Genomic DNA, 16318 nt, shown 5'->3' with positions numbered 1-16318 from the left:
TTAGAGGAACAAACTAAACATTTTTACTAGAAGTGCATGGATGTACAGACAAAATGTGAAGTGTAAGACCACACAAATGTTCTTTGAGCTGTCCAATTTTGAAACCATTGAAGGTTCTATGTAGAACCTACCACCTCAGTGTCTCCCTTACTGAGTTCACAATTTATAGCTTTCCCAAGTGGGACAAATTGAAGTTTTGCTTTCCTTGAAAGTGTATGGCTGGCCATCTGTCTGTCCATCCATGCTCTTTTAGAAATAAAGGCTCCACATGACACCCTATACGGTTCTTCAGTTTGTCTCTTTGGAGGAACGCTTTCAATTGTATGTACAGTAGATTTGTACGACAAAAAAAAATTGTATCTTTGCTCTTTTTATTCTAAAATGTTTCAGTAATCAACAAAATTTACAACATAATACAAAAGGTCTGTATCTAATACCATCTCCATATGTTCCAGTTTAAAAAGAAAAACCTTGTCTTCATCATGATCACCATGAAGGCCAACCAGAGCATCGACTACATGGACAATATGACCCTCAATATGTCGGTCAGTGACATGAACATGACGGGCATCAACCAGATCACCATCCCTCAGGAACTGTTTCTGGTGCTAGGCTTGATAAGCCTGGTGGAGAACATTCTGGTTATTGCAGCCATCATCAAGAACAGAAACCTGCATTCTCCGATGTATTATTTCATCTGCTGCCTTGCCGTGTCTGACATGTTGGTCAGTGTGAGCAACGTGGTGGAGACAATGTTCATGCTGCTCACGGACCACAGCCTTCTGAGTGTGACTGCAAGGATGCTGCGCCATCTGGACAACGTCATAGATATCATGATCTGCAGCTCTGTGTTGTCTTCGTTGTCCTTCCTGTGCACCATCGCGGCTGATCGCTACATCACCATCTTCTACGCCCTCCGCTACCACAGCATAATGACCACACAGCGTGCTGTCACCATCATTGTGATCGTCTGGCTCACCAGCATCACCTCCAGCTCACTGTTTATTATCTACCACACAGACACCGCAGTCATCGCCTGCCTCGTTACCTTCTTCAGCATCACGCTGATTTTCACAGCAGTGCTCTATCTGCACATGTTCATTCTGGCACACGTACACTCCAAGCGCATCATGGCGCTGGATAAAAACCGTCGCCAGGCCACCAGCATGAAAGGTGCCATCACTCTGACCATCCTGTTGGGTGTTTTCATTATTTGCTGGGGTCCATTTTTTCTGCACCTGATCCTGATCCTGATGTGTCCAACAAACCCTTATTGCAAGTGTTACTTCAGCCATTTTAACCTCTTCTTAATCCTTATTATATGTAACTCTCTCATAGACCCATTGATTTACGCCTATCGGAGTCAAGAACTGCGCAAGACCCTTAAGGAAATTGTTTTGTGCTCTTGGTGCTTCGTTATGTAAGATTCGTTAAGAAAATAGCAGACACGGTGTGCAGTTTACACCTGTAAAGGCAACAAGCATGACGAATAGGTTGAATTACTCCCATTAAATTCATTATTTATCCTTTTAAAGGACTGAAAGAATCCACACATGCAAACTTGACTGAAATAACTGGACCTTTTAGCTGCCATAATGTGGTGTTCCAATGATTATGGTATAAATACTGAATGATGGATTCTCACAATTCAGCATCAGCAGGAATTACATTTTTGGGATGATTTTTAATCCGCTTCATGTGCACGGATGTTCGATGATGCCTATCAATTCATTTTCCTCCTCCTCCTCCTCATCATCATCATCGTCATCATCTTTTAGGCTCTAGATTTATTTGGAAATGTTTATTAATTATTTCTTTTTGCAAAGAATTTCTGTTTAGAAAATAATTATGTTTTATACCACCAACAACAGACCCTTCACTTCGGTAACTATTCAGCTTGATGTAAAGCCTTTAATGATTAAGCCAATGCCTGTCATGTTACCATTGATTTTGTGAGCAAAAATATTTTAATCATCATCCGATTTTTGTATGAGGGAAGAATTTTTTTTTTAAGGAAGCATTAAGAAGTGACTTCCTAAAAATTAAGATTTTAAGACAAGTTGATCATGATCAAAAGAAGGACATTTGAAAGGAGATTTTTTATAAATACACACACGCTCGCAGTCATGTGGTCTGAAAAACAAAAGTGATGCCCTGTAAACACAAAATCTTTTGCTATCGAATCAGTATTATTATCTTGGTGCTTGTTCTGAATGTTGCTTTTATCTTCGGTTATTAAACACGGATTTGTGCTAAATTCTTCTGCTAATTTGAAATATGAATCGCTCTTTTGTTAGGTTTAATTAGACCTCATGACAAGATGATGCTGTGGGCAACATTGTTAAGGTGGTACGTCGATTGCGGGCAGCGCTGCAAAGAAGAACTTTCCTAGTCACTGAATATAAGACAGCAAAGGCGTAGCATTAAAATAGTTTAGCTATTAATGCTGCAAAATATTTTCCTGTGCAAATTGCATCTGGTGTTATTATAAAACATGTTGCTGGATTGGACAGATTGCACACACAAAGTGAAAATAAATGCCTCTATTCGGTTAATGCAGTTTTCGTCTCTTGCTCGGCACAATACTAACAGTGAAGCATCACGGTGATGTGCAGCTGCTTCTCTGCTAACAGTCCATAAATTGCTGTAGCAGGACGAATTAAAGGAGAATTTATGCTCATCATCTAAAGAACTGAATCTGGAGAGAAGGTGGACGTTTCAACAAAACAAAAACAGCAACAGAAGGAAGAAGAAGAAGAAGAAGAAGAAGAAGAAGAAGAAGAAGAAGACGAAGAAGAAGAAGAAGAAGAAGAAGAAGAAGACTTTCTGTTCTGTTCCTTTTATGACTTGAGATCAAAGCATCTGAATCTTACAACATTCTTCTATTTATTTATATTTTCATTTTTAATTACTATTTAATTATTTATTTTTAAATTTTTATGTAAATTACCTCAATGACATTTGTTTATTTACCAAATCCTATACATTATGGCTGGAATAAACCTTGGAAGGATGATTATTTTCCCACTAGTCTGTTTCTAATCTTAATATTAACTATAGAGCCTCATCTTTTTCTTCTGCTTTTGTCTTTTCCCGTTAGGGGTCACCATAGCGAATCCTCAGTTTCCACCTAACTCTATTCTCATCATCCTCTACTCTCACACCAATTACCTTCTCATGTCCTCATTTAACACATCCATATATCTCCTCTTTGTCCTTCCTCTTGACCTCTTACCCTCAGCTCCATCTCCAACATCCTTCTACTAATATAACCATCTCCCTCCTCTGTACATGTCCAAACCATCTCAATCTAGTCTCTCTGTCCTTGTCCTTGTCCCCAAAACAGACAACCTGAGCTGTCCGTCTGATGAGCTCGTCCCTAATCCTGTCCATCCTCATCACTACTACCTCCATCTCTGCCTCATGTCTTTTCCTCACTGCTACAGTCTCTCTAACTGTCTTCTACACATTTCCTTTGAATTAACTATAGAGTCTACAAATATATATATATATATATATATATATATATATGAAAATTAACTTAATGATCTAGTCAAAGATCATAAAAAAAATCAATCATTTGTTTCCTGTTGATTCGGCTCATATTAGATGCAGTACAGCTCCACGTTACATGTTTAATATTTTCTAATCCTATTTATTATTGAATAAATTGTGAAATTTGATGTATGTTTTTTTTTCTCCATTTTTAAACCATGAGTTGTTTGTCCTGAAAAAACTGAAAAGACCATAAGAGTCAAATGAATTATTAACACAGAAAAGCCCTTCATTCCGGGTCTGTTTAATTGCCCCATAGCTGTGGAAGCCTGAAAAGAGCCCAGATGTGATAAAGATTTGGTAAAAAAAAAAAAAAAGGTGCTTTATTTTTAACAACTAGTTTTTGTTTCTGATTCGTTAAAAGCATCACATAGCAGCTTCCTTCACATGATCGTGGCTTAGGGGAGGACAAGAAAGGCAAAAGTTAATTTGGGTCTTTCATGTGACCCTCATCAATGTTCTATTTATATTTCAGGGTCACAGTTTAGTTATAAATAAAAAAAAGTATACATGAACTTGAATATTTGCATCCATAGTGACATCCGTGTTTAAAAACTCTTCGAGGCATCAAAACAGAAAGACTAGAAGTTCTGAGAGTAAAAGAATCAGCAGGAATCGAGAAAACAGCTAGCACATGACTGACAAGAACCTTACATATATCATATATATATATCTTTAAGAAGGGAAGAAAATGATTTACAGATTTGAAAAGAAAAGAAAGGAAAAATGAAATAAAAAAATTCTAACGTTTTGAAAATTTCAATATTTGAAGTGTACCCTTGAATTTAAAACAGTTTCTGACTATATTTGGGATTTTTGAGAACAGAGAAACATCTCTCAGTCATGGTTCATAGTAGAAGCAGAAGTTTATTCAACTTTTAGACTAAAGAAATTATTGTGATATTTTATTCCTAGTAGTATTCTTAATACATTTATTCTTATTAGATCTTGATCCCTTCTGAATGCCACTTCTCTGTAATCTGCCAAAGCAGTCATAAGACCCTCCTGTCTGTGGAATGCAGTAATGAATGGCCTTAATTTCCTCCCTGATCATGTAACCTTCAGGACTGTATACTACATTTATGGGTTACTGTGCTGTAGCAAAGCATAAGTATGGAAACTAATATTGTTTTTGGAACAAATGTTTCATCTAGAGTCCTAAATGTTTGTCATAGATCCTTAAATGTTTGACCTAGAACCTCATATGTTTCACATAGATCCTTAAATGTTTGACCTAGAACCTTATATGTTTCACCTAGAACCCTAAATGTTTCACCTAGAATCTTAAATGTTTCACCTAAAACATATGTTACACCTACAACCACATGTTTCACCTAGAACCCTAAAATGTTTCACCTACAGCCCTAAATGTTTCATCAAGAGCCTTAAATGTTTCATTCACATTTACATTTACATTAACAGCATTTGGCAGAACCCCTTATCCAGTGCGACGTACATAAGTGCTTAAATCTCTATCATTGGATACATTAATGCTGGTTCACTAGGTTACATACTTGTTTCACCTCGAACACTAAATGTTTCACCTACAGCCTTAAATGTTTCACCTCGAACACTAAATGTTTCACCTACAGCCTTAAATGTTTCACCTACAGCCTTAAATGTTTCACCTACAGCCTTAAATGTTTCACCTACAGCCTTAAATGTTTCACCTACAGCCTTAAATGTTTCACCTCGAACACTAAATGTTTCACCTACAGCCTTAAATGTTTCACCTACAGCCTTAAAGGTTTCACCTCGAACGCTAAATGTTTCACCTACAGCCTTAAATGTTTCACCTACAGCCTTAAAGGTTTCACCTCGAACGCTAAATGTTTCACCTACAGCCTTAAATGTTTCACCTTGAACCCTTAATGTTTTGCCAAGAACCTTAAATGTTTCATTTAGAATCTGAAATGTTTCACCTACAGCCTTAAATGTTTCACCTAGAGCCTTAATTTTTTTTTGCCTACAACCCTAAATGTTTCACCTAGAACCCTAAATGTTTCACCGAGAATCTTAAATGTTTCATCTAGAATCTTAAATTTTTCACCTACTACTTTTAATTTTTTGGCCAGAACCTTAAAATTTTCATCTAGAACTCTAGATGTTTCACCTAGAACATTAAATGTTTCACCTAAAACCTTATATGTTTCACCTAGAATCATAAATTGTTCATCTCGAACCCTAAATGTTTCACCTAGAAGCTTAATTTTTTTTGCCTAGAACGTAAATGTTTTACCTCGAACCCTAAATGTTTCACCTAGAAGCTTAATTTTTTTTTCCTAGAACCTTAAATGTTTCACTTAGAACCCTAAAAAAGAAGTGTTTACTCCCAACAGAATTTAGGCTAATGGTAAGTCCTGGTGTTGATGAGGTCATTGATAGAGATTTCTAAGCAGTTTTATGTCATACGTTCTGTGTAGTCTTATCACGTGTCATAAATCAAGAACAAAATGGTAAGCATGTGAGCTTATTCAGTAGCGCTCGATTCTGATTGGCCAGAAAGTGTTGATTCTTTAATACAAATATATTACTATAGCAATATCACTACAAATAACTGCAACCCACACATTTATATTAACACGCACATTTTAAATGTACATAAGCAGAACAATCTTGTGAATGTTGTATTTTATTACTTAAAAATACAGGGCTCTCAAGTTTTGAAGACAGGCAAGCTTGACATCTCCAACAACCCCACCCCCCACCCAGCAACCCCAATTTTTTTCATTGGTTGTTGTGTTAAATCTTACCCAGATAGTGATATTTTCTGATTACTATTGTTTGTGTGTGTGTGTGTGTGTGTGTGTGTGTGTGTGTGTGTGTGTGTGTGTGTGTGTGTGTGTGTGTGTGTGTGTGTGTGTGTGTGTGAGAGAGAGAGAGAGAGAGAGAGAGAGAGAGAGAGAGAGAGAGAGAGAGAGAGAGAGAGAGAGAGAGAGAGAGAGAGATTTTATGACTGGTGGTGTTTATTGTAAGTCTTTGTTGCCTTTTTGGACCCCTTTATCATTTGTAATGTTGCTCCCATATAAAACAGTTCAGCACAAGCCCAGACATGTTTAGTGTCATGATTGAGGACAATGTCCCGTCCAGAGACAAGCTGTTTCGTGTTGAGGTTTTGTTCAAACCGACCATCGAAAATACCCTCTCTAATGAATATTTTTTTCATTGGATGTTGCGTAAAATCTTACCCAGATAGTGCTATTTTCTGATTGGCTATTGTGTAGCCTCATTTTTTGATTGGCTGATAAGTGTCAGGCTCGACTAAGAACTGAGACGCGCTTGATTCCTGCCCGGTTCCATAGAGACAGCGGTGCGGACTGATACATTTGGGCGCTGTGGCTTATTAAATATATGATAAATAGTCAAAAAGTTTTTCTGTGTGAGAAATACGATGTGTGGCGGGAGAACGTGAGAAAAGACCGAAATGCGTGACTGTCACTCTCAATGTGTGACACTCGACAGCCCTGAAAATAAAACAAAAAAATATATTAAACAATTTCCTAACAACACGACAGTCGGTAACAGTCTATACAGCTACACTAACTATACATAATTACTATTGTACCCATTGATTTGCTCCTTTAAATGTATGCAGTGCTTGGATTTACTGCTAATGGTTATATGTTCAAATGATTTTCGTGTTACCATTATAAACATTAAGGTTGTGTCTCACCGCACCACAGGTAGGGGGCGCCAGCAGACTTCTGGTTGTACAAGTGTTTAAGTGTCATGGAATACTTTTATAATTATGCATTACCTTTACTGCTGGCATAGACTGGTGTAAAAGCGTTTCATATAGAATTACTTATTATATATACTCTAGATCTAAATAGATGAAGATATAGATTTAAAAAAAAAGTGTGCAAATTTATTAAATAGAATATTATATATTCCTTGAGATATAAAAATGTCTCTGTCTCTTGGTCTTGTTCCTGGTTGTTTTTTTCACATGCATATAATTATTTATTATAGATAATATATGCATATAATTTATATTTTAAATGTATACTATAATATAATACATATATTATGATTTCAATGTTTTTAATTATTTTTCATCAAATTAAAATACATTAAAATACATAAGACTTTTACAGAAGATTTTTTTTCTCACTTATTTTCTCATGATTTATATAACTTTATTTATTAAATTTATTTTCTCACAAACATTTTACTTTTATTATTAGTAGTAGTATTGTTATATATTAATATCATTTCCCTTTTTCACATTGTTGGGCATGAGTTTTTAGATTTTTCTTATAGGATTCAATTATTTTCACATGTTTCCACAACGGAGATCAGATGTGAAATTTCAGGGCATTACATGGTGATCTGCATCATCACATGTTTGATCACTTACATGAGGGTCACATTTTGGCTAAATTTTCTCGAAATGGGTGTATCCCCGCCTCTTTGTGTCTTTGTGCAGCACCATCTGTCCATGAGAAGGCTTAAAATGAACAGGTCAATTAGGCACTCAGCTGCGTTTGTCCTCCAGGCCCAGAAATCAATACACCATGATTTAACCAGGAGTCATGAGTGCACAAAATCACAAATGTGTTTCCCTTAGAGGAAAATACAATAGATGTCATGTTTTTTCTTCCTTCTTTCTATTGCATTTAAAGAATCAGATATCGGATCATTGCTAAAACTGCTCTTTGGGGTGGGTGTGGTCATAGTGAGTCAGGGAGTTTTCCTTTCTTACTGTCTTTTGTACCACTGCCATGTTGATTCTTCTTGACAGTAACAATGCTGACTGTTAGTTTCTCTCTCCAGGATGACTGTGTTTTTATAGTGACAAGCCAGGATGAGATAAAGGGTAATGAAACAAGGGCTTGGAAATTCAACATGCACTAAACAAAGAGCAGGAAGATGCCTTGAAGGAAATGGGATTTTTTAATGAGAATACATCACATAATGGTGACGTCACTGACTTGAAAATGGCAAAATAACAGACAATAAATCAGCTTGTGATGAAAGCATATTTTGTAATGAAATAGTTTAACATTTATTTAATACACACACACACTCTCTCTCTCTCTCTCTCTCTCTCTCTCTCTCTCTCTCTCTCTCTCTCTCTCTCTCTCTCTCTCTCACACACACACACACACACACACACACACACCACACCACCACACCACACCACAAATTGATATCATTGATATCTGTGGGCAAGGGATTAGATCTTTCTTATTACTGATTAGATCTTTCTTAAGTCTGTGTGTGTGTGTGACCCAATGGCATCAGCCAGAACTCAAGATTTATTATTATTATTATTATTATTATTATTATTATTATTATTATTATTATTATTATTATTATTGTTGTTGTTGTTGTTGTTGTTGTTGTTGTTGTTGTTGTTGTACACACAAATTCCAAACAGCACCACATTTTAATCATCATACACTGGAACTAATCACAAATCCTTATTTATGACTACAATTCATTATATATCCAATATGATTTTTTTTCCAGCTACTATGCATTGTATGCTTTCCCTCTGAAACTTTTCCCACCCTTAATACTCCCGAACTATTCTTTGTAACGCAGTGAAGTGATGCTGATGCTGCCTCCTCACCCCGGTTTCTCCGCAGCCTCTGATTGGCCAGCGCCTGACTGGGTTCAGTGACGTCACCCGCCCTGTGTTAAATCAGCATCTCTCTGAGTGTAGAACAAAAAAAAGCTGTGTCTGCGCTATAAAAGGCCGGTCTGCGTTGTCCGAGTTTTCCGCCAGCAACGTGCAGAGAACCGCACACATAAACACATACACACACATATATACACACACACACACACACCTTGAGGATGAGAGAGATTGTTCACATTCAAGCCGGCCAGTGCGGCAACCAGATCGGAGCCAAGGTAAAAACCATTTCGTAATTGTTTATAATAATAATAATAATAATAATAATAATAATAATAATAATAATAATAATACAGTGTAATAGCATTATGCAGGAAAGGGGTTCAGCTCATATAGCGTACATTTAAGCTGAATTAGCGTGTTATGCTTGACGTTGGACATTTGGGACTTAAACAGGGTTAGAGATCTTTTAATTTCTCAGAGTGTGGCTTGTACAATGACTTGGCAAGAAGCATGTGACATGTGACCACACCCATATGATTAGATCTGCTGTCTCCAAACGCATTTTTAAAGTCGCAGAGTTAAAAACCCCTGCATGCGCAACAGCTGGCAAACGCGCGACTGAACCTTAAATAATCCTAAAACCATCACATTCTGCTCATTAGGACTCAAGAAACATTCAGTTGCGTTTCTCAGTAGTGAGGAAATGAGTGTATATGGACCTGTATTGAAGCCGCAATGTCCTTTTGTCGCATGATTCGGATGAAACAAAGGCGCAGATTCATTTCATTGCTGCGCCACCAGCCAGCGGTGAAGAGGTCTGGATTCATTTATGGTCTTAATTTATGGCTCATTGCTCATTTTTGGGGATTTATTATTATTATTTTTAAACATTCACCTAGTCCATGAGCAGGAAAATGTATACTGAATGGCCTTCATAAAACATCACCTTTCCATTGTGAGTGGAAAAAAAATGTTGTTTAGTAAGTTTTTTAGACACGAAAACAAAAAGGTAATAAAATAGTTCTGTTTGATCAGCCAGACCTTTATGCTAATGCCTGTAATATAATGAGATGCCTTGACAGATGCTCTTTTAGTTCCTGTCTAAAGATGATGACTCTGCATGAAATAATCATATGCATTACACAGATATTACGTCACTGCTTTGTCTCAGAGCGTTTTGTACAACAGAATTAATTAACACCAAAGTTGTTCATGCTGGTCTGCAGATATGAAGCAGATTGAATCATCACAGATCAATGTAAAACATCTATAGTAAGACCACGTGTACACCACATGAATGTATAAATGATCCCATTCTGATCTATGGGTCACAATAATACTAGCAATGACTGATGCTGCGAATCATCATGACTTCTCATGCAGAGCAGAGACCAGGAAGGATATCCTGTGTCACATTGCATATGCCAGGGCCTTCTGAATAAGGTGCTTTTCAGGGAGGGAAGGGTTGAGGTGGGGGTGGGGTAGTTGGGGGTTGTTGGGGGGGTGGGGGTTGACATAATGCAGTGATCTCATGCCGTCTGCAGCAGGGTACCCTGGCTAAGACGATGCACATCTGCTGCCATCATTACTTTCCTTTATGAGAGAGAGAGCTACATCACTTTTACAGCATACACACACACACACACACACACACACCATGAGGCTACCTCATATCACTTCCTTTCTTCAATGATGCTTTTTTTTTATTTTATCTTCAACTCATTAATGCAAACCTTCTGTCTTAATTTAAAAAAACAAACAAACCTGCATTTCCAACGAAGACGTCTCTTTTTGAGTAATGAATGCATGCCACATTTAAAAAGCGTGTGCAGCCATTTCAGGATGACTAATTACCTGTTTAGCTGGCAGGTCACATCTGCATTGGACAAAACAGATAATTAGAGTAAGAGACTGTGGGAGACAGGAAGTGTCGGGGCAATAGAGACAGAGGTGGACACAAGGGAGCCATGGCACAACAGACAAAAGCGTCACATTTTTTATTTTATTTTTTTTGGTTTTCTATAAGCTGCTAAGTAATGCTCATCTGATTATGTACATTTCTAAAGAAAACTAGAGCCCAAGCTGACATCTTACCTAAGGCTTATACAACTTTATCTAACTGAAAATGTGAGCGGAGTTCACATTAAGTAAAACTCAGAAACAAATCAGATAGCAATTTGCCAACCTTTGCAAGGTTAAGACTCTGGACTAAAAATCCTCAACACTTCTTGTGGTCATTTGTGATGTAAATTGCAAATAAGAATTTTATTGCAATTCCATCATTTACGCATTTAGCAGACACCCTTATCCAGAGTGACTTACAACTGAGCGTTAAGGGCCTTGCTCAGGGGGTCAGCAGTGGCAGCTTGGTGGACCTGGGGTTTGAACCCATGACCTTCTGATCAGTAGCCCAACACCTTAACCACTGAGCTACCACATCCCCTACCATCATCATTCACTACCATCATCATTTTTCTATTTACTGGACCGGTGCCATTAGTCTTCCCTTGTGGATTGCAGTGTTTCTCTCAGCAGTACATCACTTGTCTCTCCTGTTACATCTGTTTCCAGAAGATCAATCTTACTGGTCCGGGCCTTAACAGATGCTTAAGGAGGATCGAATTAGTCTAAAACAAATGGACTTAATGTTGCTACTCATATGCTTAATATTAGTAATCCATAAACCTATAGCTATGTCGGGATATCTGCGATTCATGAGTAGTGTTTTACAGAAAGAGAAATGAGCTGAACGAGCATCTCTGATTTGTGTACTGTGGTGTTTTGTGCTCTACAGTTCTGGGAGGTGATCAGCGATGAACATGGCATCGATCCCACTGGAAACTACGTAGGTGACTCAGACCTCCAGCTGGAGAGGATCAGCGTTTACTACAATGAAGCTTCCTGTGAGTCCGAATAAATTCTCTTAAACACACGATAGGAAGCTTGCCGTGCAGGAGCTTACTGTAAGTCACTGTAGAGAAGATTGTCATTAATAATCAAGAACATTGGAAAGTGTGAGTGAGCTGAATACTGCTGAACAGATCACTTAGAAAATTTTATTGAAGCTTTATCATAGAGGAGATTTTGAATGAGAGATTGTCATAGAGTTGGATTGTGTTCATTTTCAGGGAAGTTGTATATAAAATGTATTTAAGCGAAAATGTGCAAATGTCAATTCATTGACTTGAAATACAGCTTAAAGAAAGTGATAATGATAAAGCTCTGGGTCTATAAGTCAGTAATTTAAGAAATCACAGAAATGAAGGCTAAAATTAAATTTCCCGTTATTTGGAGGAACTAGCGATTTTTCAATATGACGCAGATTTTCTGCGAATCAAGATCGAGGTGCTTCATGTGATGTCAGCCAAAGTGCATGGAAACAGTGTAGAGCTCCCAAAGAAGGTCATTACATACTGTATGAGTCTTTATTGGTAGGAGTTTAAATGGAATTTAATCCGGTGCTTGCGATTTTACAAATACACACCGTTTTCTGCAAATAAGCAGTTTTAACTGCATGAAAAACTCTAGAGGGATTTAAACACATCCTGAAGACGATTTTTCTTCTATACCATAAAGATTTTAAAACAAATGCAATTTTTTATTTATAAGAAGCAATACGTCCTCCTTTCGATTCATTTATATTTAGTGTTTTATGCTCTTATCAGCATTTACATGCAATCTTAAAATCTTAAAATGACACCTTTACCTATGAGTGTTGCAATCTTCTCTTTCTACAAGCTGCCTTTAGTTCTACAGATCTACATGATTACTGATACCCAACATCTGCATAACTCGGTTGTCTTGCTAAAATCGAGTTGATGATCTGATGATGGCTTTTGATCTGATGTAAAAACTTGTAGTGTGTTCTAATTACATTTCTAATTGCGATGTCTACAAATTATTATTGTGCATGTATGTGTCTATTTAAGGTCTATAATCCTTTCCCTTTCCCTATATCTTTCCAGCCTCTAAATATGTTCCCAGAGCTATCCTGGTGGATCTGGAGCCAGGCACCATGGATAGTGTGCGATCCGGAGCCTTTGGTCATCTCTTCAGACCGGATAACTTCATTTTTGGTTTGTAAATAATGCAACCCCGTCTCTGTCCCAGGGGTTTCAGCAGCTACAGTCACACGACCCAGCTTTTTTATCTTCCAGCTGTCTTTAATATTCAGTTTGAGCTCAAAACCATGTCAAAATATCTCCTCCTGTCTACTGTAGGTTTTAAGTGTACTATCTGTATTAAGCAACATACTTTTGGCCAAACAGTAACAGATATCAATGAAATTTAATTCAATTCAATTTCAAATGATTGACGACTTCTATTGTGTGAAAATATGGCTGATTTAATTACAATTGACAATTTCATTTGGCTATGCAAATTTGGTTTGCTTGTTAGCTAGCAAGAGATATGATGAGTTTTCAATATAACTTTATTAAGACAGGAGGAAAAAATACCAAAATAATAAACTATTAAAGGTTGCGACATTATTAATGTATTTAGAGCGAAAGTTCACAAAGATATACATAATTTACGTAATTAACATCTCAGTTAAATTGCAATAACGAAGCTTAGCTCAGATACCTCATGCCCGTTTAACCCCTGGACGTTATTTAATATGGCAGGTCTTGCATGGTTTTTTTAATCAGCGATTTGTTTTCAGGTCAAAGTGGAGCCGGGAACAACTGGGCTAAAGGCCACTACACAGAAGGAGCAGAGCTAGTGGACTCTGTCCTAGATGTGGTGCGGAAGGAGTGCGAGAACTGCGACTGCCTGCAGGGTTTCCAGCTCACCCACTCACTTGGAGGGGGCACAGGCTCTGGCATGGGCACGCTGCTGATCAGCAAAGTGAGAGAAGAATATCCCGACCGTATCATGAACACCTTCAGCGTGGTCCCTTCCCCTAAAGTGTCAGACACAGTGGTGGAACCCTACAACGCCACACTGTCCATCCACCAGCTGGTTGAGAACACAGATGCAACGTATTGCATTGACAACGAAGCCCTGTACGACATCTGTTTCCGCACGCTGAAGCTGGCCACGCCCACTTACGGTGACCTCAATCACCTGGTCTCGGCTACCATGAGTGGAGTCACAACCTCACTGCGCTTCCCTGGCCAGCTGAATGCTGACTTGCGCAAGCTGGCTGTCAACATGGTACCCTTCCCTCGCCTGCACTTCTTCATGCCTGGATTCGCTCCTTTGACAGCACGTGGCAGCCAACAGTACCGCGCTCTTACAGTCCCTGAGCTCACACAGCAGATGTTTGATGCCAAAAACATGATGGCCGCCTGTGATCCACGTCACGGCCGCTACCTCACCGTGGCCACCATCTTCCGAGGTCGCATGTCCATGAAAGAAGTAGATGAGCAGATGCTGGCCATCCAGAGCAAGAACAGCAGCTATTTTGTCGAATGGATCCCCAACAACGTGAAGGTTGCCGTATGCGACATTCCACCCCGAGGACTAAAGATGTCCTCCACCTTTATCGGCAACAGCACGGCCATCCAGGAGCTGTTCAAGCGCATCTCCGAGCAGTTCACCTCCATGTTCAGGCGTAAGGCTTTCCTGCACTGGTACACCGGCGAAGGCATGGACGAGATGGAGTTCACCGAGGCTGAAAGCAACATGAACGACCTGGTGTCTGAGTACCAACAGTACCAGGATGCCACGGCTGAGGAAGATGGAGAAATGTACGAGGATGATGAAGAGGAGTCAGAAGCCCAGCTTCAAAAGTAAACACTAATGAAGTAGTCATTAGAATATATAACAACCCATCTCTAAAACTGATCTCTAATCACGATGCCGGATGAAATATCTTAATCTTTCACTTCTCTTACAGGTAGATTAAACTCCATGTTAACCATTTGTGCCAGTTACAGCAGAAATTCACTTTACTGTGCCATAACAGCTTCTTGACAGTACTGTATTTGTTGTATAGTGTTGTTCACTGACCAATCCTAAATAAAACAGCGTTTCAAGTGGACTTCATGACTGCAGTTAATTGTATTTGCTGTGAAATCTTTCCACCCAACACCTCTGGTATTAAATTCACATCAGAAGTCTATGGTAAGTCTATGAAAAAAACAGTCTGTCTTATAGCACAGGAGTTTCACTGAATAACTTCATGACTATCCCATGTCCGTGAATAGACGGCCTAGATGCTGTTTAAAAATAACACCCGTCCCTGAAGGTCAAAACGCTCCTCAGGCACTGTGTAAAAATTAAGAACACAGTGTAAAAATGTGTGAACACTTTCTCCAGAAATCTCTGACAAAGTGGACCCAGTTTGAAAGATCACATGCTGACACCAAAGCAGTTTTCAGCTGCCTACGAAGTAGATAACCAAACAGAGAAGGCTTTGATAAGCACACTGGGCCTTCTGAAAAGCTTTGGAGATGCAGCTTCTTTTACTAATGGCTTCAATGCCTGAAGCTCAGATGCTAGTTAGGTTGTTATGCTGTTATGTGGCTGCTAAGATGCAGCTCAAACAACACAACCTGAGAAACACTACGCAGTTAAGCAAACAATCAGTTAGTCTTTCTATATTAAATGCACTTTTCTGTAAACCTCAGGATTGATAGGACGCTAAGAGGTTATGCTGCACAAATGCTTCACAATCCCATTACCGACTCATTTCCGACCCTTAAGAACACATGGATGCTACATAATTTAGGACCATCAATATAAGACCATATGGGTATGTTAGATGGAGGAAAAGATCAATAGGTCCCCTGGGACACAAATGGACATATAATGACACACAGGTTTACTGTTAAATATAAATAGTGCTGTTTTTTTTTTTTAAGTGATCAGGAAATGTATATTATGTATGAGGAATTTGCTGATCCTGTAGGACCCATATATACAACAGACATCAGAAACCACACAGGACACTGATAGAGAACAACATCATCAGAAGAACAGGAAATCTGGACATCCGAGGACCAGAAAAACGATTTTAAATTAAATGACATTATGATGCTTTATAGTGTTATGTATGCAACAATATAAAAATATAAAAAACTTAAATCTTAGTTAAAATTGCAGAACCCACATCGCTATATTAAATCATATTACCGTCTACCATCATCTAAGTGTTAATATTATCTTTAGAATAAATACAAACATGGTTAAAATGTATCTTGAATGTCATCACTGTCATTTTACACACAC

General features: G+C 38.3%; 2 protein-coding genes across 2 annotated transcripts; both read left to right on the top strand.

Annotated features, from left to right (window-relative positions):
* The first annotated feature begins 461 nt into the window (after positions 1–461).
* mc1r (melanocortin 1 receptor) lies at positions 462–2991 on the top strand. The gene has a single exon (XM_027159387.2). The coding sequence runs from the start codon at positions 483–485 to the stop codon at positions 1422–1424; it is 942 nt and encodes a 313-aa protein (XP_027015188.1). The 5' UTR covers positions 462–482; the 3' UTR covers positions 1425–2991.
* A 6214-nt stretch (positions 2992–9205) lies between these two features.
* On the top strand, positions 9206–15128 carry LOC113650826 (tubulin beta-3 chain). Its single transcript, XM_027159386.2, has 4 exons — positions 9206–9417; positions 11937–12045; positions 13108–13218; positions 13806–15128. The coding sequence occupies exons 1-4, from the start codon at positions 9361–9363 to the stop codon at positions 14879–14881; spliced, it is 1353 nt and encodes a 450-aa protein (XP_027015187.1). The 5' UTR covers positions 9206–9360; the 3' UTR covers positions 14882–15128.
* The last annotated feature ends 1190 nt before the right edge of the window (positions 15129–16318 follow it).

Source organism: Tachysurus fulvidraco, chromosome 13, assembly GCF_022655615.1.
Source record: "Tachysurus fulvidraco isolate hzauxx_2018 chromosome 13, HZAU_PFXX_2.0, whole genome shotgun sequence".
NCBI lineage: Eukaryota > Metazoa > Chordata > Actinopteri > Siluriformes > Bagridae > Tachysurus > Tachysurus fulvidraco.
This window is presented reverse-complemented; position numbering and strand designations above follow the sequence as displayed.